Here is a 21621-nt window from a genome sequence, read left to right on the forward strand (position 1 = left end):
CCCTTGCCTGTTATACAAAGGGTTGAGCTACTTTGGACAAGTGAATAAATCTCTTTGAGCATCAGTTTCCTAATCTATAGAATGGGTTGGATTCTCACGAGGATCACAAAATACCCAGCAGCAATGCATGGCATGAAACAGTAGCTCAATAAATGGTACTTTAAATGTTACTTTCTCTTCCTCTTACCAATCTTTAAATAATTTTGGGCTGGGCTGCTGGGAAGACTTGGCGAGATAGAAGCCCTCAAAGTTTCCCTCACTCAGGGCACAGACAGGATGGGAATGGTGAGACAGAGGCCTTCAAACATCCCTTGCCCAGGGCACAGACAGGGTGCTGTGCCTGTCCAGTCTCCCTCTGCCAGCTCTCTACTTTCCCCTTCTGCAGGGCTGCCTGCCTCCTGCACAGTGGCTCAGATTCTTTTCTGGGGAAAGGGGGGATGCATTCTTTTTTTTTTTTTTTTTTTGAGACAGAGTTTTCGCTCTGTCGCCCAGGCTTGAGTGCAATGGCGCGATCTTGGCTCACTGCATGCTCCGCCTCCCAGGTTCATGCCATTCTCCTGCCTCACCCTCCCAAGTAGCTGGGACTACAGGTGCCTTTCACCACACCTGGCTAATTTTTTTTTGTATTTTTAGTAGAGGCGGGGTTTCACCATGTTAGCCAGGATGGTCTTGATCTCCTGACCTTGTGATCCACCCGCCTCGGCCTCCCAAAGTGCTGGGATTACAGGCATGAGCCACCGCGCCCGGCGGGATGCATTCTTAACCTCATTTAAGCCTCTGCTGTCTTGGAGGCCCCATTTACCCCACCTTAGTTAACAGGGTCCCACTCATCTCCAAACCCTTGGAGGTGGCGTGGCTGGCATTTACCTTGGCCCTACCTACACATAAGGGTTCCATATTTTCACAACACTAGGTTTTGTGCTATCTCCAGGTATGAGAGGCATTCCAGAGAGCATGAATGCCAACACGCTGGAATAAAATTTCTCACGCATATACAGCATGTCCTATACACCTGGCCCTGTTCTAAGCACGTATAGACCTTAACTCCCTTAAAGCGTATGAGATAGGCATCATTATAATCTCCTTTGGTCAAATGAGAGAACCATGACACAAATAAGTTAACTGACTCTTCTAAGGTCTCAGAACTGGCGAGCAGAGGGCTGGGTGGGATTCAAACCCAGACAGGCTGCTCCAGAATCCATGCTTTTTAATGACTATTCTTCTCTATGCAACAGCTGAATGGCTTCTGGAAAAAATATTTGAAATTGGGGTTGACCCAGGCTCTCTGCTATTCATCATCCAAGGGACCGTGAGTGTTTGAATGAGCCCAAAGATGGGAGGGTGTTTAACCTACCAGCAAGGACAAATCATTGTCAAACACTTAAGGCCTCCACTGGCAAGCAGTTCAGGTGATCTTTGGCAGCTCTCAAATCATTAGTGTGTCTTTCCCAGGACTTCATTTTCACCTGTTCATAGACAGCAGGGGCAGCTGGTGGCTTTGGGGTTGAATACTCTTGTCTGAATCACAATTCTGGCTCTTTTTGGCCAGAAAGCCCTGGTCAAATTATTTAATGTATCTAAACCTCTGTTTCCTCATCTGTAAAATGAGGTAGATATGAGTATCTGGGATCACCATGTGGGATAAGTGAGTTCATGGATACTCAAGGCAGTGCATGTTACAGAGAAAATGCAGACCTTAACGTCGGCTGTATCATGACTGAAAGGGGCTAGGAATCAGATCTTTTCCTAATCCAGATGCCCTTCCCCGACCTGTCCTGGCTCTGTATGTCTAAAGAGGCAAAACTGATGATAACCGTATCATCATTAATGCCTATCTGTCTGTCTAACCCAGAAGGTACATACTTTGGTATTTACAAGGTATTTACAAGACTGTGGCTTGCAACACTTGGTTAAAACGTTCCACAACCAGCCTGCCCGCCTTCTGCCGAGGCCCTGCTCCATTTCACTCTCACACCCTCGAATCCCCTGAAATCCCTTCTCTGGGGGCGAGAATGCTAAGCTCCATCTTAAAACCAAAGCTCTGGCTTCCTTAATCCTCTTACCTGGCTCTTTCCGCTGCAGAATTAATTGCTGCCAATGGCTTTATTAACTCCTTGGGCAGCCATGGCATCCTCAGGGCAACCTGGGGCGGTGCTGGTGGGGGTTGTTTTGGCAGGACCTCTGTCCTGGGTGCACCTATAGGTAGGGTGGCTAGAGGCAGATGCAGGAAGGCTTGGGAAGGCAGGCACGATGATACCTGTGGCCCCGCATCTCTAGAGAAGCTGTTCCAGCTCCTCGGGAGCACCACCGAGTCCCTGGTGACCTGCAGAGATGCACGGCGGCCTGGCCAGAGCTCTGATCCCACTTCTGCCCTGCCAAGACCTCCCCACCCCTCAGAGCCTCCATTTTTTCCTTAAAATGGGAACAAGCTCATCTGGAGGAGTCATAGGGTTGGACATGGAAAGGAGGGTTAAGGGCTGTGTGGCCTGCACGGTTACTGCCATCTCCCACCCACAGAATGGGAACATTCACTTATTTCAGACCAGGAGAGAAGGCACTGTGTGTATTGCATGTGTATGTGTTTGTAAGCCCTGTGCTTAGCATGGGGTGGGCCTGGCACAAGAAGCTTATCGTCCCTCGCCCTTAAAATTCCAGTTTAGTATTTTTTATTTTAAGAGGCACTCTCACACCCACAGCCTCATCATTCTTCCTGCAGCTGTGAAGGCAGAGAAATGCTGTAGATGGACCACACTAAGGATGAGATGGCTGCTGAGTAGGGTGCAGTCTACCCCAGGCCCCGGAGCCTCCTTCAGAGCCGCACTTCTTAACTAGGGCACCCTCAAGTGTGGTCTAGGTGATATGGCCTCCCAGGTTGCTTAGGTAGTCACAGTTCCCAGTGGGAGAACCACTGCAACCTCAGCTGTCTTTCCATCTTTGGCATGCTGTTGTTTCTCACAAGACAGGCTCAGTAGCTTGGTGCTCAGTGGTCTTTAAGCCTTTCTAAACCCCTTCACCCTTCACCTCCCCCTTTTTTTTTAAATTAATTTTTTTTTTGGTAGAGATGGCTCACTATGATGCCCAGGCTGGCCTCGAACTCCTGGCCTCAAGTGATCCTCCCACCTCAGCCTCCCAAAGTGCTAGGATTACAGGAGCGAGCCACTGCACCCAGCCATCACCTCCCTTTTTAACTGGCAGAGAAATGGCTCACCCTCCATCACTGAGCAGTCACCTGTAGCTAAACTAGGAGACGAGGTATGGTATCTGTTGTCTTTATTTTGGCAGTTTCAGAATGTGGTAAGGGAGACTGATCTGCTATTTAAGGAAGCAATATAAAATCTCCTTTAAGAAATATTAAGAACTCAGGCCGGGCGCGGTGGCTCAAGCCTGTAATCCCAGCACTTTGGGAGGCCGAGACGGGCGGATCACAAGGTCAGGAGATCGAGACCATCCTGGCTAACCCGGTGAAACCCCATCTCTACTGAAAAAAATACAAAAAAACTAGCCGGGTGAGGTGGCGGGCGCCTGTAGTCCCAGCTACTCGGGAGGCTGAGACAGGAGAATGGCGTAAACCCGGAAGGCAGAGCTTGCAGTGAGCTGAGATCCGGCCACTGCACTCCAGTTTGGGCGACAGAGCGAAACTCTGTCTCAAAAAAAAAAAAAAAAAAAAAAAAGAAATATTAAGAACTCAATCTTAATACAAGCAGTACTGAACTACGGCAGAGATAATGAGGGTGTGATGCCAGTGACTGAGTCTGGAAAGCATCTTGTTGCAGGCACTGTGGGTGCCTCTTCTACATAGCCTCTGCCTGGGCATTTTCTGCTAACTTGAGTGCCAAGGGTTCATCCACCTGCTCCCCAACCTCAAGCCGACTTCGCCCAATAATGGTGGAGAGATGGTGGAGAAATGCCTCCTCCTCCTTGCCTCTCAGGTGGGTAAGGGGCACATTCTAGCTGCCAGCACTCCCAGCAGGACTGAGCCCCAGGTGTCCACAGCAGGTTACGTGCTTCCTAGCCACTCTTTTCACTTCCCCATCTCGATCCTTTCCTCCACTTCTCAATCAGTGCTTTCTGGGATCCTAAAGGAACAATTTGCACTGGAATCCTCACCGCAGGCTCTGCCTCTGGGAACCCACACTCAGACACACATCATCTGGCTACAATGCCTGCAGCAGCCTGGCCTTCCCCTACTACAGACCTCGTTAATCCCTACTCCTACTCACTGTGCAGATCCCCTGTCCCAATCAGGTGGCCGTGGGGCGGCATAGGAGGTAGGCGGCTGAGGGCCCTAGTAACAGAAGCAGGCCCTTCTTAGGGTCCCGTTCTCCAGGCTCCCCTCTCATTTTGGACAGGCATGGAAAGCAGGTACCCACTGGCTCGGCCCAGAGTATCCTTGTGCACACCCCCGCTCTGTGGGCAGGGGGGCCAGCGATGAGCTAATACCCCAGATGAGAGGCCGTCCCCTGGAGCTCTTGGGAAACCAGAGAGGGCTGCGCTAGGAGAACTGCTGAGCCGGCCAGGAGCTGCCGGTTCTCCTTCTCACCCCGCCCCTGCCAACTCCAACCATAACTCTAAAGAAACCCACGACCGCTGCAGCTTCTGCTTAAAAACAGAAAGAAGAAAATGTGGGAAACAAAGAAAAGGGTCACCCCCCAGCCCCATCCAGATAGATCCATTACTTGTAAGTTGACATTTTGGTATATTCTCTTCTGGTGCCTGTGCCTAAATACATGTACATTTTGTTTTTGTACCTGGCTGGGATCATACTAAGTCTAGCACTTTTTATCCTTCTAGAAAGTTAATATGACACATAAGCATTCCCACAGTCATCATTCTTTAGAGACCTCATTTTAATGGCCATAGAAATAGCCTGGAAGTTGTTTCCACATCTGCCCTTTCTCATTCTGGGCATGGCAGGGCCCCTCCCCACTGCTCATTCCTGGAACCCCAGGGACCATCATAGCTGCCCCTCCCCCCAATTCCTTGGCCTGGGAACACTGTGTCCATAAACCATCCCTTTTCTCCAAGAGCAGAGTGAGGCCACCGGATCTCAGGCCTCATCCCTCAGGGAGGTGGGGGAGGAGACGGGAGCCAGGGCCCCTGGCCCAGGCCAGGCCACCCACCAGTTCACCCAGGGTTATTCAGAGGGAGGTGGTTCCCTGGGCTCCAGATCTGACCATCTCAGAAATCAGTCCTGCTTCCAGCACCAGAAGCCATGTGACCTGGGTCTGTGTCTTCTCTCAGAGCCTCAGTTTCCTCCTCTATTAATGGGCATGCTGATAAGAGCGCCAGTTGCCTTTCCCATGGCACTGAAACAGAGGGAGGTGAGCGCGTGAACAGGTTTCGTCCACTAAACAGATCTGACCATGAGTCAGTTCCGAGAGGCCGGGTGATGAAATCCAGAGCCCTTTCTAGGGGCACCTGACCCGGGGCGGTGGAGACAGCCCAGCAGGAGGAAGGAAGCCAAATCCCTCCCAACATCCCAGTTTTGCTGAGCTCGGATGTGGGGGTGGGGGCCGGTGTCCAGGAGGAAGTTTGTCCCGGCCTTGAAAAGGTGCCCCAGCCTGCCAGGCGGCTGGCATTTCAAGGGCAAGGGCCTGCCTGCCTACTGGCTCTGGGGCACCGACAGCTGGTAACAAATCCCCTGCAATTTGCACCCACAAATCCTGCCTGCTCGCTGGGCAGCCGAGAGCTGTTTTTCACGGAGAGCTGCGCACAGCTTTGTCTTAGAGAGACAGCTCTGGCAGGGTGTCCCTGAATAAGGCCATTTGTCCTCCCAGTGAAGGGAAGGCGGGTGCATGTTCTAGGGTGGGCAGAGGCAGAGAGGGGTGGAGAGCAGCCACAAGGGAGGCGTGAGGTGGAGATCGGAGTCAAGCCACCAACAGAGACCAGGAATGTCCCCACCACCGTGGCGTCTGAGAGTCCACCATTCAGCCAGGTGACAGCAAGAGGGCTGGCTTTCAAAGACAGAAGTTGAAACAGTAGTTTATGGCCTGGCTTAAGGTGTCCTGAGCAGAAGAGATAGAAATGACTTGGCTGGTCTCTGACGCCTGTGCCTCTCCCAACAATCTGAAGGCTGGGGCACTCTCCAGGGCCCTTGGGGTCAGGGTCTTTCTCTGAGCCCTGGGGCTGCTGCACCAGTTGTTATAGAAGCTCCCTGGGATTGAGAGCTCCAATGAAGTACCCAGCCTCTCCCAAGCACTCTCTCCATGGACCACAGGTCACAGCCAGGGAGGGTGAGACATGCACCCCTTTGCATTCCTGATTCTTTACCTCCCAGGCTGGCCAGAGGCCCAGGGCATGTCTCAGCCCCCCTCCTGTGATCTGCTGACATTTCCCATGGCTGTCAGCTCCTCTGGGGACTGTCAAAACACCAGGAAAACCAGGCTGAGGAGATGTTTGTGGACAAAAAGTAAGCAATTCACTCTGCGTGGGACCCAGGACTCGGGCTGCTGCGTTGCGATGTGAGGGTGTCCTTGGAACAGAGGTCAGAAACACTCATGTCCACAGGGCTGGTTTCCAACGGTGGGGAAGGCCATGCGTGTGAGACAATAGAGAGGGATGGGGAGGGCACAGCGCCTGTCCCAGAGGTTAGCCACCACCACCCTGTCAGTCCCAGTCAGCTGTGAAGATGCGGGTCCAAGATTCCCACTCAAAGGAAGCCAGGCATTTGACTCTACTGTACAAATTTCCTAAACAGTGAATGCTGGCAACTTGTATGCATTAAAAAAAAAAAAAATTGAGGGGTCCAACCTCAGGTGTCTGTGGGCAGCCAGTCTGTGTACTCTGATTGACAGCCACCAGTCACTCATCCTTAAGGAAAACCGGCCTCTTTCTCAGTAGTGGCAGTTCTTCCAGTTCTGACCACTCTCCTGAGTTCTGATGACCTGTCTCAGGACATCCTGTGGAAGCCCCAAGGCCTTCTGTACCTGCTGCTCTCTCTGCATTTTGACTCCGCCAATAGCATGAGGGTGGGAGCCCACAACTGTGAGGCCTGCCTCAGGCAGACAGGAAGGGCGGGAGAAGGCAGCAGGCATGCGGGCTCTCCTCTGGACTCTGGCCCTGCCTCGCTAGGACTTGGGCTGCGTCCTCCCCTTCTCTGGGCCCTAGGCTTCGGCATTCCCTATTCGATTATTTCAACAGCGACTGGCTGCTTACGGGTCAGCTGAGGCCATACGGCTTTCTTCAAGCATGGACAGGAGCTGAGACAGGCAGAAGGCTCTTGGGGACCTCGACATGGTGACAGCCTGGTGCTGGTGCCCACGATGCCAGCAGGCATGGGACTGCTTGGTGCTGAGGAGGCTGACATTTCAGCGCTGCCCGCCAAGTCCCCTCGGGCTGGCATGGAGGGTGGGGGTGGGGCAATGCTAAGGCCAGGCCTGGGGAGAATCAAGGGAGTATCAGGATGCCAGGCTGGACAGGTGACCTTCTCTACTGAGGAGGTAGGGGGCCTGGTGAGGAGGAGGATCCCGCCCGCGCACGCACGTGCTCCTGTGAGCGCGCTCTAAGGCTAAAGGCTGCACCAGAACAAAGAGCTGGGGGCTGGGCGTCCAGGGCCGCATGGAGCCGCCTGCCTGGCGGCTGCTGCAATGACTGCCTGCACTCGCCTCCTTAGCACTCTCCCAGGACACACACACACACGCACACACACACGCATGCATGCACGCACATGCACACACGTGCTCCTGCACCACGGCCGGCTCACTGCCAGCTCTCCTGACAAAGCCCCGCTCCAAGCTCGCTCACTGCATGATCTCATCCTTGCCCTCCTTGGCTGGCCTGGCCTCCTGACAAGGGAGACAGACAGGGGGACGCAGCGCCAGGGCGACTCACGCAGGCATGCACCTACGCACAGATAACATGCATGCAGACACAGATAGCATGTACATATACACAGCCATGCACAAACACCATGCAGATACACACATGTACACAACCACGCACACACAGACACGCACACAGGTACACATACATCATAGACATACACCATGGACGCAGCCATGTACATGTACACAGCCATACATAGCATGCACAGATACACACACGTACACAGCTATGCAGACACACACAGAGACATGCACAGGTACACAGGCATATACCCACATACAAAGTCATATACTCTCCCCAACACAAACATACACAGCCACACACACACCATACACACAGACGTACAGAGGGAGAGAGTCTGAGACCCAGAGAAACCCAGGAAGGCAGAGAAAGCCATGGGAAGCTAGAGACGGACAGGGGCCGCTGCATAGAGACAGACCTACAGACACCGAGACCAAAGAGAGAACAGAGTGGGAAGCCCTGGGAAGGCAGAACTGCCCAGGCGTGTCAGACAGGTGTGCAAAGGCAGGAGGGCGGACAGGTGGTCCACACTGGCTGAAGGGGCTTGGGGGCTGGAGCGAGTTCTGGAACTGCAGAGGCCTCCCTGGGAGTGGGCTGGGTGGGTGGGAGCGGCCAACCCCACACAGGCACACTGGGGCTGTGCCCAGGGGCAGGGTCACTGCAGGTCACTCACATGCACAGAGACAAGGGGAGACACGCCAGTGGAAAACAGGCTTGCTGCCATAGAAAGGGCCTTAGAGAGGCTGGGAGTCACATTGGCTAAGAGACAGACACACGGAAGCAGAGGAGGAAGTCTGGAGGGTCGTATTTACTTGGCCCCCAGTGTGTGTCAGGTATTAACTGGGCCCCTTCCTCACTCCCATATAGGGGGTCCCACTGCATCCTCACAGGCAGCCCATGACGTGGACAAATCAGCTGTCTTCACAGACGAGGCCACAGCTCAGACAGGTGGCCAAGAGGAGGCCCGGCGCCGGTGCCATATCTGGGACTTGGGGTCCCAGCTTGGCTTGCCATGGCCTCCACCCCTCTTATGGCCCAGCCTGTCCCTGGCAGGCCCTTCACCCCTCAAATAAAACCAGCAGGTGGAGGCTGCCCACTCAGACTGGCCCCCTTTCCTTTTCAGAAGATGGGGCAAGCAGGGGGTGACTGGGATCCCAAGAGCCCGTATGTCTGGAGGAGTGGCCTTGAAAGGTAGTTAGTCATGGCTGTGGGCACTGACAAGGGTTTGACTCCTAATAAGGAAATTCAAGGATGGCCAAGCCACAGGCACTGCTGTGCCTCAGTGTTCTCAGCTGCAGAATGGGTGCACTGAGAATTCATCTCCTGGGAGCTTGTGTAGTGTCAGAGGGTCACGTGAGTTCACAGACACAATGCATGGGAAAGGGCTTTCTAAATTATAAAGGCTGTGTTCAAGCGGGGGTGCAGATGGAGGAAAGAACAAATCCCTGTTTCAAGCGAAGAAGTGATGCTGGGAATGCCACTCAGAGGCCTTGCTAGCGACACCTGAGCAGCATGAAGGGCCCTCTCCAACAGAAATGGAGGGCTGCCCAGGCCTGCTGTGATGGGGCAGGCAGAGCCCTGGGCCTGCAGCCAGGGGGCTAGGAGTTCAGGTTCCAGCCCATCACTTATGAGTTGGGTGACCTCAGGTAAGTCATAGGACCTCTCTAAGCTTCCATTTCTTCATCCATAAATGTAGATAGTATTCCGCGTCTCACAAAGCTGAGCACTGCCACAAAACATATGAGAACGCCCAGCACGTACCAGCAGGGCAGGGGTTTCAGTGACCCTTTGTGGAGTGGCTGCAGGGAGACCTGAGTCTCTCCTGCTCCTCTGGAGAGGCGCTGGGCTCTTGGGAAAGCCCATTCTCCAGGTCTCCTTCTGCCTCTGTGGCATAGTTTTGCCTCTTAAATATCCCTCTGTCTCCATTCCACTCTCGTCTTCCTGATCCAGCCACCATCATCCTCACCCCGACCTCCCCAGTGATCTGTCAACTGGCCACCTACATCCAGGTGGGCTTCCAGCCCCCGTGCAATCTGTTCTTTTATAGCCAGAGCCGTCGTCACAAAATGAGCATTTAGCCATGTTCCCATTACTCTCAGGACAAAGACCGTGACCTCCAAGATAGGCCCTGAATGTTTCCGCTGCTGCTGATCTCTCCAGCCTCACCTTTGCCATGTACCCCCTGCCTCTGGGCTCCAGAATCACTGCCTTTCTCTTAGTTCTGACAAAAAGCTGTGCATGCTCCCCTTCCACCTCAACACCTTTGCACAGGCTGTCCCCTTAACTGCAAAGATGCTCTTTCTCGTTTTCTTCACTTATCAACCTTTGGGTCTCGGGGGAGACTGCTACAACCCCAGAGTGGTCTGCCCTCAACAACACCCCCTTGCCATCCTTCACTTTTCCTTCAAGGCACTTATCACAGCTTGAGCTTACACACACACACACACACACACACACACACACACACACACACCTCTAATTATTTGGTCAATGTTTTCCTCTCCCTCTAGACTAGGGATCAGGAAGTATAGTTAATCACTTGGTTTTTTTGTTCTGGTTTCTTGGCTGTTGTTGTTTTGAGATAGGGTCTTGCTCTATCACCCAGGCTGGAATGCAGTGGCTCGATCTTGACTCACTGCAACCTCCACCTCCCAGGCTCAAGTGATCCTCCCATCCCAGCCTCCCAAGCAGCCTGGGACCACAGGTGTGCACCACCACACCCAGCTAATTTTTGTATTTTTTTGTAGAGATGGGGTTTCACCACGTTACCCAGGCTGGTCTCAAACTCCTGAACTCAAGTGATCCACCTGCCTGAGCCTCCCAAAGTGCTGGGATTACAGGGGTGAGCCACTGCACACAGCACTTGTTTTCATAAATAAAGTTTTCATGGAACCAGCCAACCCCATTCCTCTACGTACTACCCATGGCAGCTTTCACAGAGCCTCCAAAGCCTAAGATATATACTGTCTGGCCCTTGATGAAAAAAGCTTGCTGGCCCCTGCCCTGCACTGTGAGTTTCTCGAGGCAGGACCTTTTCTGTTTAGTTGCCCTTGTAAATTCAGCCCTTGCCGGGTGCCTGCACGGTATGGGCAGTCAAGAGGTACATGTCTTTGATAAGTCATTTCTACCTTGTCAACACTGTATTGACTTAAGTCATTATTAAAACAGCACACTCCATCAGGAATAGATGTCCCTTGTGAGATTCCAAGACCATTTTCTGGCAAGCAATTCAATACGACAGCAATATCCCAATGCAGGTGGGCCAAGGGTTTCAGAGTAGCTATTGGCTAATAAGGCCACCACACACTTACGTGTGCAACGCCATCCACGTGTGCAGACTGTAAACTTACATGGAAAGAGGCACAAACTCGCACACAGGAGATTATAAGTTGAGCATATTTATGGAAACACATTGTGAGATGTCCTTACAACGTTTTCATGAAGGCTGTGTCTATATACACTCCAAAGAACTGACTGATGAATTCAGTGAAAATGTCCGTTTTATTGTTATACAAAGGAAATAACTGTTTCTTTTTTGCTTTTTCAACTGCTTGTCCTGACTCCATAAGGAATGTTAACAATATCCAGACACGGTGCTAGGCACTTTATGGATTTCTAGCACTTACAATGACCCCTGAAGTCAGGGGCCTCCTTATCATTCCTGCCTTCCCTGAGAGATCAGCTGAGGCTCAGAGACCACACACTTAGCAAGTGACAGGTCTGTCCGGCTTAAAGCTAGCAGGGTGCCTGAGGCCTAAGCAAGGTTATGAGGATGGTGGGAAATGTAAAATAAAACTGTATCTTTAAAAAGTGCTCAAAGCCCTCCCAGACAGAATGCTGCTTGGCACTCTCCACGGCCCCTGCTTAATAGAGGGTCCGCAGGTGATGACAAAGTTGTAATACGGAACCCTGAGTGTAGTGATTCATTTTGTTTTCAATTTTGTTACATTTTAAACAATTTTTGGGGAATGAATGAAGGTAGTGGAGTATAAAGGTTAAGAATGCTGACTCTGAAGTACAGGCCTGGGCTTAAATCCCTGCTGTGCTGCCTTCCAGCTGTGTGGCCTTGGGAAATGTCCTCAGTGTCAGTGAGCCTCAGTTTCCTCATCTGTAAAATGGGGAGATCACAGTGATTATGCCAAGGGGTTACCGTGGTGATGGAGTGAACTGATGCTGGTCCTGCCTGTAGTACAGTGCCTGCTGCTGGGGTTTGGTGTGCCTCGGGACCCTCTCTGGCCCTGCAGTACCCTCTGAGACAAGCATACTCCCTGGGAGAGGCACGGGGACAGCCCCATCCGTGGGTCCCAGAGCCTGTTGGATCAGTAGCTCTTCCTCAGGGGCTCGCACTACAACTAGACAAATGGAGGCACCAGCTAGCAGGGGCAGCAGACAGGCCTGGTTTAGAGTCAGTTCCCCTCCCCTACCTCCCGATGACATCGCGGAGTCCCCCACGGACACCTACCGGCAGACTTCGGGGTGAACTTGTCTCGGTTTGCAGCACACACAGCCAGTAGTCTGTAGCCAAGGTCCAGGTCGAAGCCTTGCTGGGCTGCCACCCGACTGACCACCTGACAGCAAGAGGGGAGGAGGGCAGGTGAGTCACGGAGCCCAGAGCCAGTGGATATGCCCGTTTTGCAGGTGAAGTGGGTGAGGTAGGCAGGCTAAGGCAGGCCCCCACCATCAGGCGGAGCCGGCAATCCACCGTGCCTTCTTCAGTCGCTCAGCAAATACTGATTAACACCTCTTCCGTGCCAGGCCCTGGGATCCTGGCCCCGTCCTCAGGGGTTTCCCAGGCTGACAATGGGCCCGACAGCAAACCCATAGGCCCCGCTGCTTCCAAGGGCTCAGATTCGACCACATTCTAGAAGTCGGCTGGAGATCCTGTACCACCATCCTTAAGGTGGGCCCTAAGGGTCTCTGCTCCATCTGTGTGGCTCTTCCATCTCCCTCCCATGCCCTGGGCCCTCAGGAACTCCCCCACCCCTCACTGAGCTCCTGCACGCACTGCTGGGGAGGGCTCACTGCCCCTCCTACTCCAGGGCTATCAGCATCACAGGGGGGCCTGTTACAAATGCAGACTCTTAGGCCCAGGCCTGCCCCTCCGAATCAGCATGCACCTCATCTAAAGCAGTGATTTGATGCCAGGTGTGGTGGCTCACATCTATAATCCCAGCACTTTGGGAGGCTGAGGAGGGTGGATCACTTGAGGTCAAGAGTTCAAGACCAGTCTGGGCAACATGGTGAAACCCCATCTCTCCTAAAAATAAAAAACATTAGCCGGGCATGGTGGCGGGCACCTGTAATCCCAGCAATTCTGGAGGCAGAGGCAGGAGAAGTGCTTGAACCTGGGATGGGGAAGTTGCAGTGGGCCTAGATCTGCACACCCTGGGCAGAACAGCAAGACTCCTTCTCAAAAAAAAAAAAAAAAGCAGTGATTTAGAACAAACTGCTTCCCACGAGGCTTCAGGTCAGAGCTGTTTAATGGACTAAGGCTTCCTGGATGGGGCAGGCATCCTAATGCTGCTCCATGCCAAGCACCCTGCGGCCCCCTCAACCTTAGCTAGAAACTGCAGGACTCCCATGCTCAGCCTAGGGTCTGTCTCTAGCCTCAAGCCCCAGCAAATGGGGGGCTTCCATAACAGCAGCGATGTGTTTGCAGCCTGAAGGTCCCACCCATCTCCTTATAAATCTCAGAAGTAGGGGCTGGCAGGGTGAGAGGTGGGAGACTGGGAGGGCCATTGGTCCCCTGGGGGGCAGCGTGGGACGGGGCGCTCCAGGGGACCCTCGGATGGCTCTGCAAGCTCATGCCCCTCTGGCTTCACTCTGTCCCCACCCATTTCCAGGTGTCCCGCGACTCCCAGATCTGCTCCCTCACACCCGCCTTCCTCATTAACAGCAGCAAAATTAGCTTTCTCTATTAAGAAGGAAGGACCTTGGAAAATGGAGTTGTTCAGAAAGCAGCTGGGGTGGCTATGGCTGAGTGGGGAGAGCACCCAGATGCAGTAGGCTGGTACTTATGAAAAAGGGGGGCTCAGCTGCCAAGCCTCCAGGAACCACCTGCTCCAGAGGCGCCTGGAGGGGCCTCAGACTGCCATGGGGTTTGGCCTGGCCCCCAGATCCAACAGAATCGTTCCCCATCGCCGCTTTATATCTCAGGGATTTGTGAAAGGGGCTCTGGGGCTAAAGGGGGTGGGAACATCATTTATCTAGACCCATTTAAAATAACACTGGAGACTCAGAGAATGTCCCCTGCTGAATCAGGGAGGAGCCAACAGGTTCCCCTTCCCAGGATCACCAGTGACTCTTGGAATGGGACTGTGGCCCTCCCTGCACCCTCCTGTGCAGGGCTAATGTTTGAGCCATGTTGGGAGGAAAAAGGATGTTGTCAGGTTAGGATGTTTGCTCAGCGTCTCTGCTGCAAACAGAAGCCCCTGGCACAGAAGTCTTCCACACTCCCTAGGCCTCTTTCCCACAGGCTTTGTTTGCCCCTCTACATGTCCCAGTCTCTGGGCCACCCCAGGGTGAGGACATCCTCACCATAAGTCTCACTGTCCACATGGGAAAACCAAGGTCCCTAACTCTTTATGGCCTGTTGAATATTTCAAGCCTGCAGGCAGACTCTCCTCCAGAGAGTGAGAAGGAAGGTTCTGGACTGGAGGTTGCCACTGCAGCTCATATGTGGACTCTGGTGCCCTCCCTCTTCGTAGAACCTTAGGTGAAAGCCTGTGAGCACAGAGCGGCCTGTTCCGACTGGTGCAATAGTGAGGTTGCTGTCAACGGGAAACACTGATGCTTACAGGTGCTGCAGTGAAAATGCTGGCTCCCACACACATAGGTGCTTTGTATGCAACAAAGTGCACATTCTTCCAGCAGCTCCACCAGGTACGTATTATTATTATTATCTCTGATTTACAGATGAGGAAACAGAGGTTGAACAACACCTCAGAGTTGGTCAGTGACACAGCCAGGATGTGATCCAGGCAGTCTAGCAGAAAACTCTGGGCGCTCTCCGTGCTAAGACTTCTTTCTCAGTCCACAAAGGGTTAACGCCATAACTTCCAACCTGCACTGATGACCCTCCGGCCCTGGGTTCAGGGAAGGAAGGCAAAAGTCCCCATGTTTGGCCAATACTGGCTAATCCTGTTGCTCTAGTTAAAAAGGAAAAAATACTAGCTAACGAGCTAGAGGGGCTTGGTGCTGCATGGCAGCTGCAAGGGCCAACCGGGTGGGTGGAGGAGCAGGGACTTCTGCTTGTCACCGAGTCATTTGTGCCCCAGCATTCAGAAGGGTCACTGGCTCCAATAGCCTCCTTTCACTGATGAGGAAGTCAAGGCCTGGAGAGGGCAGGACCTTGCTCAAGGCCACAGAGCACAGGTGTGGCAGAGTAAGCTGAATCGAATCCTGTGACCCTAGAGTGCCTCATGCACTGCTATCCCCTGGGTTCCTGTGGCCCAGCCTGAGGACCCCCAGAAAGTCCTGGGAGGCAAAGTCTGACTGGCAGTGGTGGGAGCGTGGGCTCAGCTATGCAGCTTGTTTTGAAGAGAGGTCCGCTCTCACCCCAGTGGTCATGGTGCTCTCTGTGAAGGTCCTATGGGGTGCAAGGACCCCTCCCCATAAAAGCCAGTGTGAGTGGCTGGGGCGCTGTGGTCCTCTGCTGGCTGCCCAGGCACTGCTGCTTGACCCACGGTGGCGGGGGGGCGGGGGAGCACTCCTGAGGCTGCCCTGTCATCCTGGCTGCCAGACACCCAGGGACCTCACAGGTCAGGGAGCCCAGCCTCATGCCACAGACAGGGAAAGTAAAGTCCAGACAAAAGATGGAGAACTTGGCTGCATATGGTGGCTCACACCTGTAATCCCAGCACTTTGGGAGGCTGAGGCAGGACAGCTTACACCCAGGAGTTCAAGACCAGTCTGGGAAACATAGCAAGATCTCATCTGTACACAATTTTTTTTTTCTTTTTTGAGACAGAGTCCCACTCTGTTGCCCAGGCTAGAGTGCAATAGCATGATTTCAGCTCAGTGCAACCTCCGCCTCCTGAGTTCAAGGAATTTTCCTACCTCAGCCACCCGAGAAGCTGGGATTACAGGTGCGTGCCACCACGTCCAGCTAATTTTCTTTTGTACTTTTAGTAGAGACAGGGTTTCACCATGTTGGCCAGGCTGGTCTTGAACTCCTGACCTCAGGTGTGCTTGGGTTTATAGGCGTGAGCCATCATGCCCAGCCCCATCTGTACAAAAATTTATTTAGTCTGGTGTGATGGTGCAGGCCTGTGGTACCTAGCTACTTAGGAGGCTGAGGTGGGAGGATCATTTGAACCCAGGAGTTTGAGACCATCCTGGGCAACACAGCAAGGCCCCACCTCTAAGAAAAAAATTTTAAAAATTGACCTGGCATGGTGGCAGTCGCCTCTAGTCCCAGTTACCCAGGAGGCTGAGGCAGGAGGATCACTTAAGCCCAGGAGGTCGAGGCTACAGTGAGCAATGATCGTGCCACCGCATTCCAGCCTGGATGACAGAGCAAGACCCTGTCTCTAAAATTAAAAAAAAAAAAAAAAAGAAGACGGTCACTTGCTCAAGGTCACGTAGTAAATTACATTAGTCCCACAAAACAACCGAGTTGTCTTGAAAAGCGTCCAGCCTGCTGGCTGCAAAGGAGGACAGGCTGTCTGGGGAATGCTGGAGAAGGGGTCTCCATTCCTGGCAGGGGGGCGGGACCTGAAAGGTCTTTCTGACTCTGACCTCCTCTGAAGCTGCGGGGCATCCTCGTTGGGGAGATGAGGGAGAGGCCTGCTGATGTGACACCTGTTTCCCTCCCGGACCTGCTCTCCCACTGTCTCCTCTGTCTTGTGCCATTCCCTAAGGTCACGGGAGGGAGGGAGAGGGCGCCCAGAGGGGCTGCTCTGCCTGACTACTGGAGGAGGAAGGGCCTACTTCTGATGAGGAAGTGGTGGCCTGGAGCTTTTGCCCACCCCTGGGGCAGGGCCTGGGGGTCCTGTGCTTCTGCATCCTTAAGTCTCAAGGTGTGAAGCAGAGGGGAGGGCAGGGCCAGGTCTGGGGTCACTTTAACTGTGCCTGAGCTGCTTAGAAGCCAGTATGACAGAAATGTGTCCATTTGCTGCTCGGGGCTAAGTGGTTTTTAATTTATATCCTCAAAGTAAGCTGGATCCAGAGGAATTTGGAGTTTGCTTCCAGAGGTCACCCAGGGAACTGCAGCAACCTGGAGGTCTCAGGCTGACACCTGGATGGGGAGGGTGTGTGTGCGTGTGTGTGGGAAGGGGACAGCTGTCTTGCCCCACCTAGGTCCCTTGGGATCTACCTCCCCCATCCCGTTCATCTCCACGGGGCAGGGCTAGGGCTGAGGGTGCCCGGGGAATGGGGGTACTGGCAACAGGGCCCAGAGGTTCCCAGGGAGTCTGTGGGACCAGCCTGGGACTGGGGTAAGCTGCTCCCCCTACCAGTGGCCTTGTTTGTAAAACGGGAGTAGTGACTCCCTGCCCACCTCAAAGGGTCTTTATAAGGATCCAAAGAGACAGTGCCTAGGGAAAATACCCTGAGCACTGAAGTGTCATTTATGACAATCCCTACTACCCCCACCAAGTCCCTTCAAAGCTGCTGGCTCTACTGACCTCTAAGGGACAGCCAGACTCAGGTCTCTGCAGCTGTGGCCGGGCTGCAGGAGTGGGGGCCAATCCACCAGGTGCATGCCTTACAATGGGGGCAGGGAGCAGAGGCCCACGAGAGTGGGCACTGTCTACACAGCCTCCCCTGCCATGGCTTCCTGTCTGTCCAGCCAGATCCCATGGGGCCCTTCCTCCTCCAGGAAGCCCTCCATGATTCCTCCATCCTGCCCTCCAAAGATGCTCCTTTCAGAGCTCCTGCCCCCATGCAAGTCATAGCCCGTCACTCTCCTGCTGACAACCCTTCAAGGGCTCCCCACTGCCCTTCCAATAATGCCCTGACTCTTCTCGCTTGGACTGTGGGCCCTGCGTTAGCTGCTTTCTGCCTCCTTCCTCTGCTTCATCTCACACCCTTCTCCCTTCCCTGGGCTCCAGCCACCTGAACCTTCTTTCTGTTCATGAACAGAGCAAGCCTCAGGGCCTTTGCATTAGCAGTTCCCTCTGCCTGGAGCACCCTGCTCTCTCATCCTCCCAAGGAGGTCACCTCCTCAGGAGACATTTCCTGCCCTGTGCCCTTGCCCCCTCTCCCAGAGCTCTGGCATGTGTCCCTGTTTGTTCCTTTGTGGGTTCAATGTCAGGCTCCCCCTGGCAGGCCAGCCCCTTGACCATGGTCCCTCTGGGGCCCAGCACAGAGCCTGGCCCCCAGCAAGAGCCCAGTGGATGTTCATGAATGAACGCATGGACAAGAGGGCCAAGGCAGAGCCAGTTCTTGGTACATCCAGGCCGGCGAGGGCCACTCTCTGATTCAGTCTCCAGTCCCTACATCCTAGATAGACAGGGTCAGGCTCGGGGCAGTGTGCTGGAGACTGTGGCGGCCTGGCTGGCCACACATCATGCAAGGTCCCCACCTCCTCCATCCTCCGCTGGGGTGGAAGTGAGGGGGCCTCTGGCAACATCTGTCCCTGCCCACAGGGCTTAGTCTGGAACCAGATCCCCACAAAGAAGATTAGAGGGCTGTGGGGAGGGAGAAGGGAGCCCATGGGCTGAAGGATGAGGAAGACTGGGCAGTGCAGGTGGCTGCTCGATTTGGCCCAGTGGTCTGAGGGAGCCAGATGGTGCTGACTTCTGACAAGCAGAGGAGCCCCAGGAGGGTCCTGGCTATGTCCCTGTCTGGCATCCCTAATGGCCAAGGGCATCCCCTCTGGAGACAGGCAGGGCCTCGGCTGGAATCCCAGGCCCACCTCTAAGACTGTGCACTCTTGGGAAGTCAGTTACAAGTCTCAGTTTCCTCCTCTGTAAAATGGGGAGTGTTGCAGGCCAGGCTCACTGAGGGGATTTGGTGGGACGGCATATTCTGTGGGCCGGCCCCCCACCGGGCACAGAACAGATGCTTTGTCATGATAGCCGTGTTGCTGCTACTTCTTCCTCTCCAGGCCAAGGCCGTATGGGCCTTTTGTCTCCTCCCAGCTTTTCAGGAAGCTTGGTGCCTGTGGGCCATGCCCACTGTTCCCGCCTGGCCAGATATCCTCCTGGTCCCTCCTCTCCCACCCTCAGGCTAAGCGGGCTCCCCTGCCATCTGTTTACTCACATTCCTTTCAAAGCGGACTCAGGGCCTTCTGAGCAGCTGCCTTTCCTGGACATCACACTTATGGACACAAGCCACATGGCTGGGGACATTCCCAAGCTTTGAGTGACTTCCATGGGCCCTGTTGGATGGCAAGCTCCTTAGCCTGGCCGATCATACCACAGACTCTGGACCTGGCCCAGTTCGCAGCCTCGACCCTTCCAGTTCTCTGGCCTTTTGCAGATGCTGTTCCATGTGCCTGAGCACTCCTGCTCCCCTCTGTTGCTTGGCAGACTCCGGCACATGAAGGGTGGCTCCTTTCCTTTCCCCAGTTTTCCACGCCCCGTCCCACCACCCAGCCAGTTCAGGATTCCCTTCTTTGTGCTGCCTTCACTGTGGACATGATTTTCTCAGTCACTTCTTTATACATCTGCCTCCTCCACTATAGAGGAAACCAGGCTCGGTGAAGCCTTATTCATCTTCAGTTTCCCTAGACTTAGCAGAGGGATCATACATGATCAATGAGAGATCAATGCTTATTTGGCTAGATGGATGGATGTAAGAGGGGCTCAATCAATGCTTACCTGAATGGATGGATGACGACAAAAGAAGCTCCACACATGTTTGCTAAGTGAATGAATGAATGAACGACTGGATAAAAAATGGCTGAAAACCCTTTGAGAGTCTCTCTACTGTGCTTATGATGGAACAGTGACCCACAAAGTGAGCCCTGAGTCTTTCTCATCAAGTGTGGAAACCCACACAATCCCTAGGGACTGTGCCTCCTCAATTCCAGGTCCCCTGGGGGGTGTGCTCGCAGGTGACACACCCAATAGGGCCATCCCCCTAGCACCAGTGTCTTCCCAGTGACCCAACTCTCACTGGTGTCACCTCCCAATATCTGACAACCTGACACCTGGACAGGCACACTAGCCCTCAGCTGACGTTCCTGGGCAGGAATGCAGGTGTACAGGGTGCAGACTCACCGTCAAACAGCCCATCAGGCTCTGCTCAAAGGGCCGCTGGAAGGCCCGTGGGTCTCCACACCAGTCCAGCAGCTCCGTGGCAGCATTGTGGAAGTTGGCAGGATTCTGTAAGTGCTGTGGGAAAGGAAAATGAAGTGGCTGAGGCTCCAGGAATGAGGGTAGCATGGACAGCATGTGGGTGTCTGGAGTGGGAAGACCCCAGCCTCACTGGGGAGGAGGTTCACGGAAAGGGGTAAAGGGGTAGTTGGGATCAGTGAGCTTTCTCATGCTCGATTTCACCCCCTGTGCTCCGCATGCCTGCCCCCCCCAACCCCCACCTTCACCCTCCCCACCTCCATCTCCACCTCCACCTCCACCCCCACCCCCACTTCCACCCCCGGTGGATTAGTAGCCCCATTGCAAAGACAGGAAAACTAAGGTCTAGAGAAGGCTGATGACTAATAGCAGAGTGCTTTCTGGATGCTGGTGGGGGTAGCAGAAGGCGATCCCTGCAGGGTTCTGGGAGTTCTTCCTCCCTGATCCAGGACAGGCTGGCCCTGGAGATTCCTTCCTGACCACACCCCACCGCCCAGCCCCCACCACCAAAGCCCAGGTCTGGGCTCCCACCAGCTCAGGCTTTGGAGCCTGCTCTGTTGTAGCCACATAAGGTGAGGGCTTGGGGGAGGCCACAGCCAGCTGGGAGGGTGGAAGAAGCACATGTGCCTGGACTGTCCTCACACTAGGGGCTGCTGTGTGTCTTACTGGGCCCTGCCTGGATCTGCTCAGAGGCTGCTGGCATGGAAGTCAACCTGAGCTCAGATCCCTACCAGGCAGAGAGTCTGAGTTGATGGGAGACTGAATTCTGGTGCCACGGTGCCAGGCCTCCTGGTTCTGCTTCAGGTCCAGGCTGCAGGGCTGCTGGGGTGGGTGAGATGCAAAGCAAAGGGGGTGGTTCCCCTTCACTCTTATCCATCTCCCCAGGCCCTCTGAGTTGGGTACTGAGTCCAGGAGACAAAAGATGTGGCTAGGGGAAGGAGCAGATTAGGGGCAAAGGTGAGATTCTGGGATGGGGCTCTGGCCCAATTTGGCTGTGACTTTCTGTCCTCCTGAAGGACCCCTGGAGGGTGTCCACAGCGCAGGAGTGTTAACCACTGCAGAGATGATGGCACCTCCTGAGGTCCCATTGCCTTGGTGCTGGGAGAGACAGCAGAACAGGAGCCACCCAGGGCAGTCCCTCCATTTGACCTGCAGCATGAGCCTGCCCCAGAGCCAGGGCGGGGAGGGGCTTAGGAGTCGCAGGGCCCAGAATTGGCAGGGGAGCTATGGGAGTCCACACTCTGCCTTCACCCCCTTCCAACCACTGACCTAGGATGGTTCCCTTCAGCTCTCTGAGCCTCAATAGCCCTGTCTGTAAAATGGGGATATGACAGAACATGACTTGGTGGTGGGAAGTTTTATTTCTTTCGCTTAAGGTTCCATGACTGTTGCTACAATGTGGTTCATGCAAGGCAAGATATTTAAAAATGGGTGGAGGAAAGTGAAATGAAGAATGCCCTCCTTCCATGGAGGTAAAGGGAGAGAAAGCGATGTAGGAAAGAGGGCAGGCAAGCAGCAACAAAGCCCTCCGTCA

At 54.0% G+C, this 21621-nt stretch overlaps 1 protein-coding gene across 9 annotated transcripts in view; it reads right to left on the reverse strand.

The window, feature by feature from the left end:
• Positions 1–21621, reverse strand: part of ZMIZ1 (zinc finger MIZ-type containing 1) — a 241568-nt gene that overhangs the window by 83396 nt on the left and 136551 nt on the right. For all 9 annotated transcript variants that reach the window (XM_030940491.1, XM_030940490.1, XM_030940489.1 and 6 more), the window contains 2 exons: positions 20013–20126; positions 12308–12413 (listed from right to left, as the gene is read on the reverse strand). In XM_030940491.1, the coding sequence (XP_030796351.1) occupies positions 12308–12413; positions 20013–20126 (220 nt within the window). The remainder of the gene's footprint in view (positions 1–12307; positions 12414–20012; positions 20127–21621) is intronic.

Source organism: Rhinopithecus roxellana, chromosome 11, assembly GCF_007565055.1.
Source record: "Rhinopithecus roxellana isolate Shanxi Qingling chromosome 11, ASM756505v1, whole genome shotgun sequence".
NCBI classification, from domain to species: Eukaryota; Metazoa; Chordata; class Mammalia; order Primates; family Cercopithecidae; genus Rhinopithecus; species Rhinopithecus roxellana.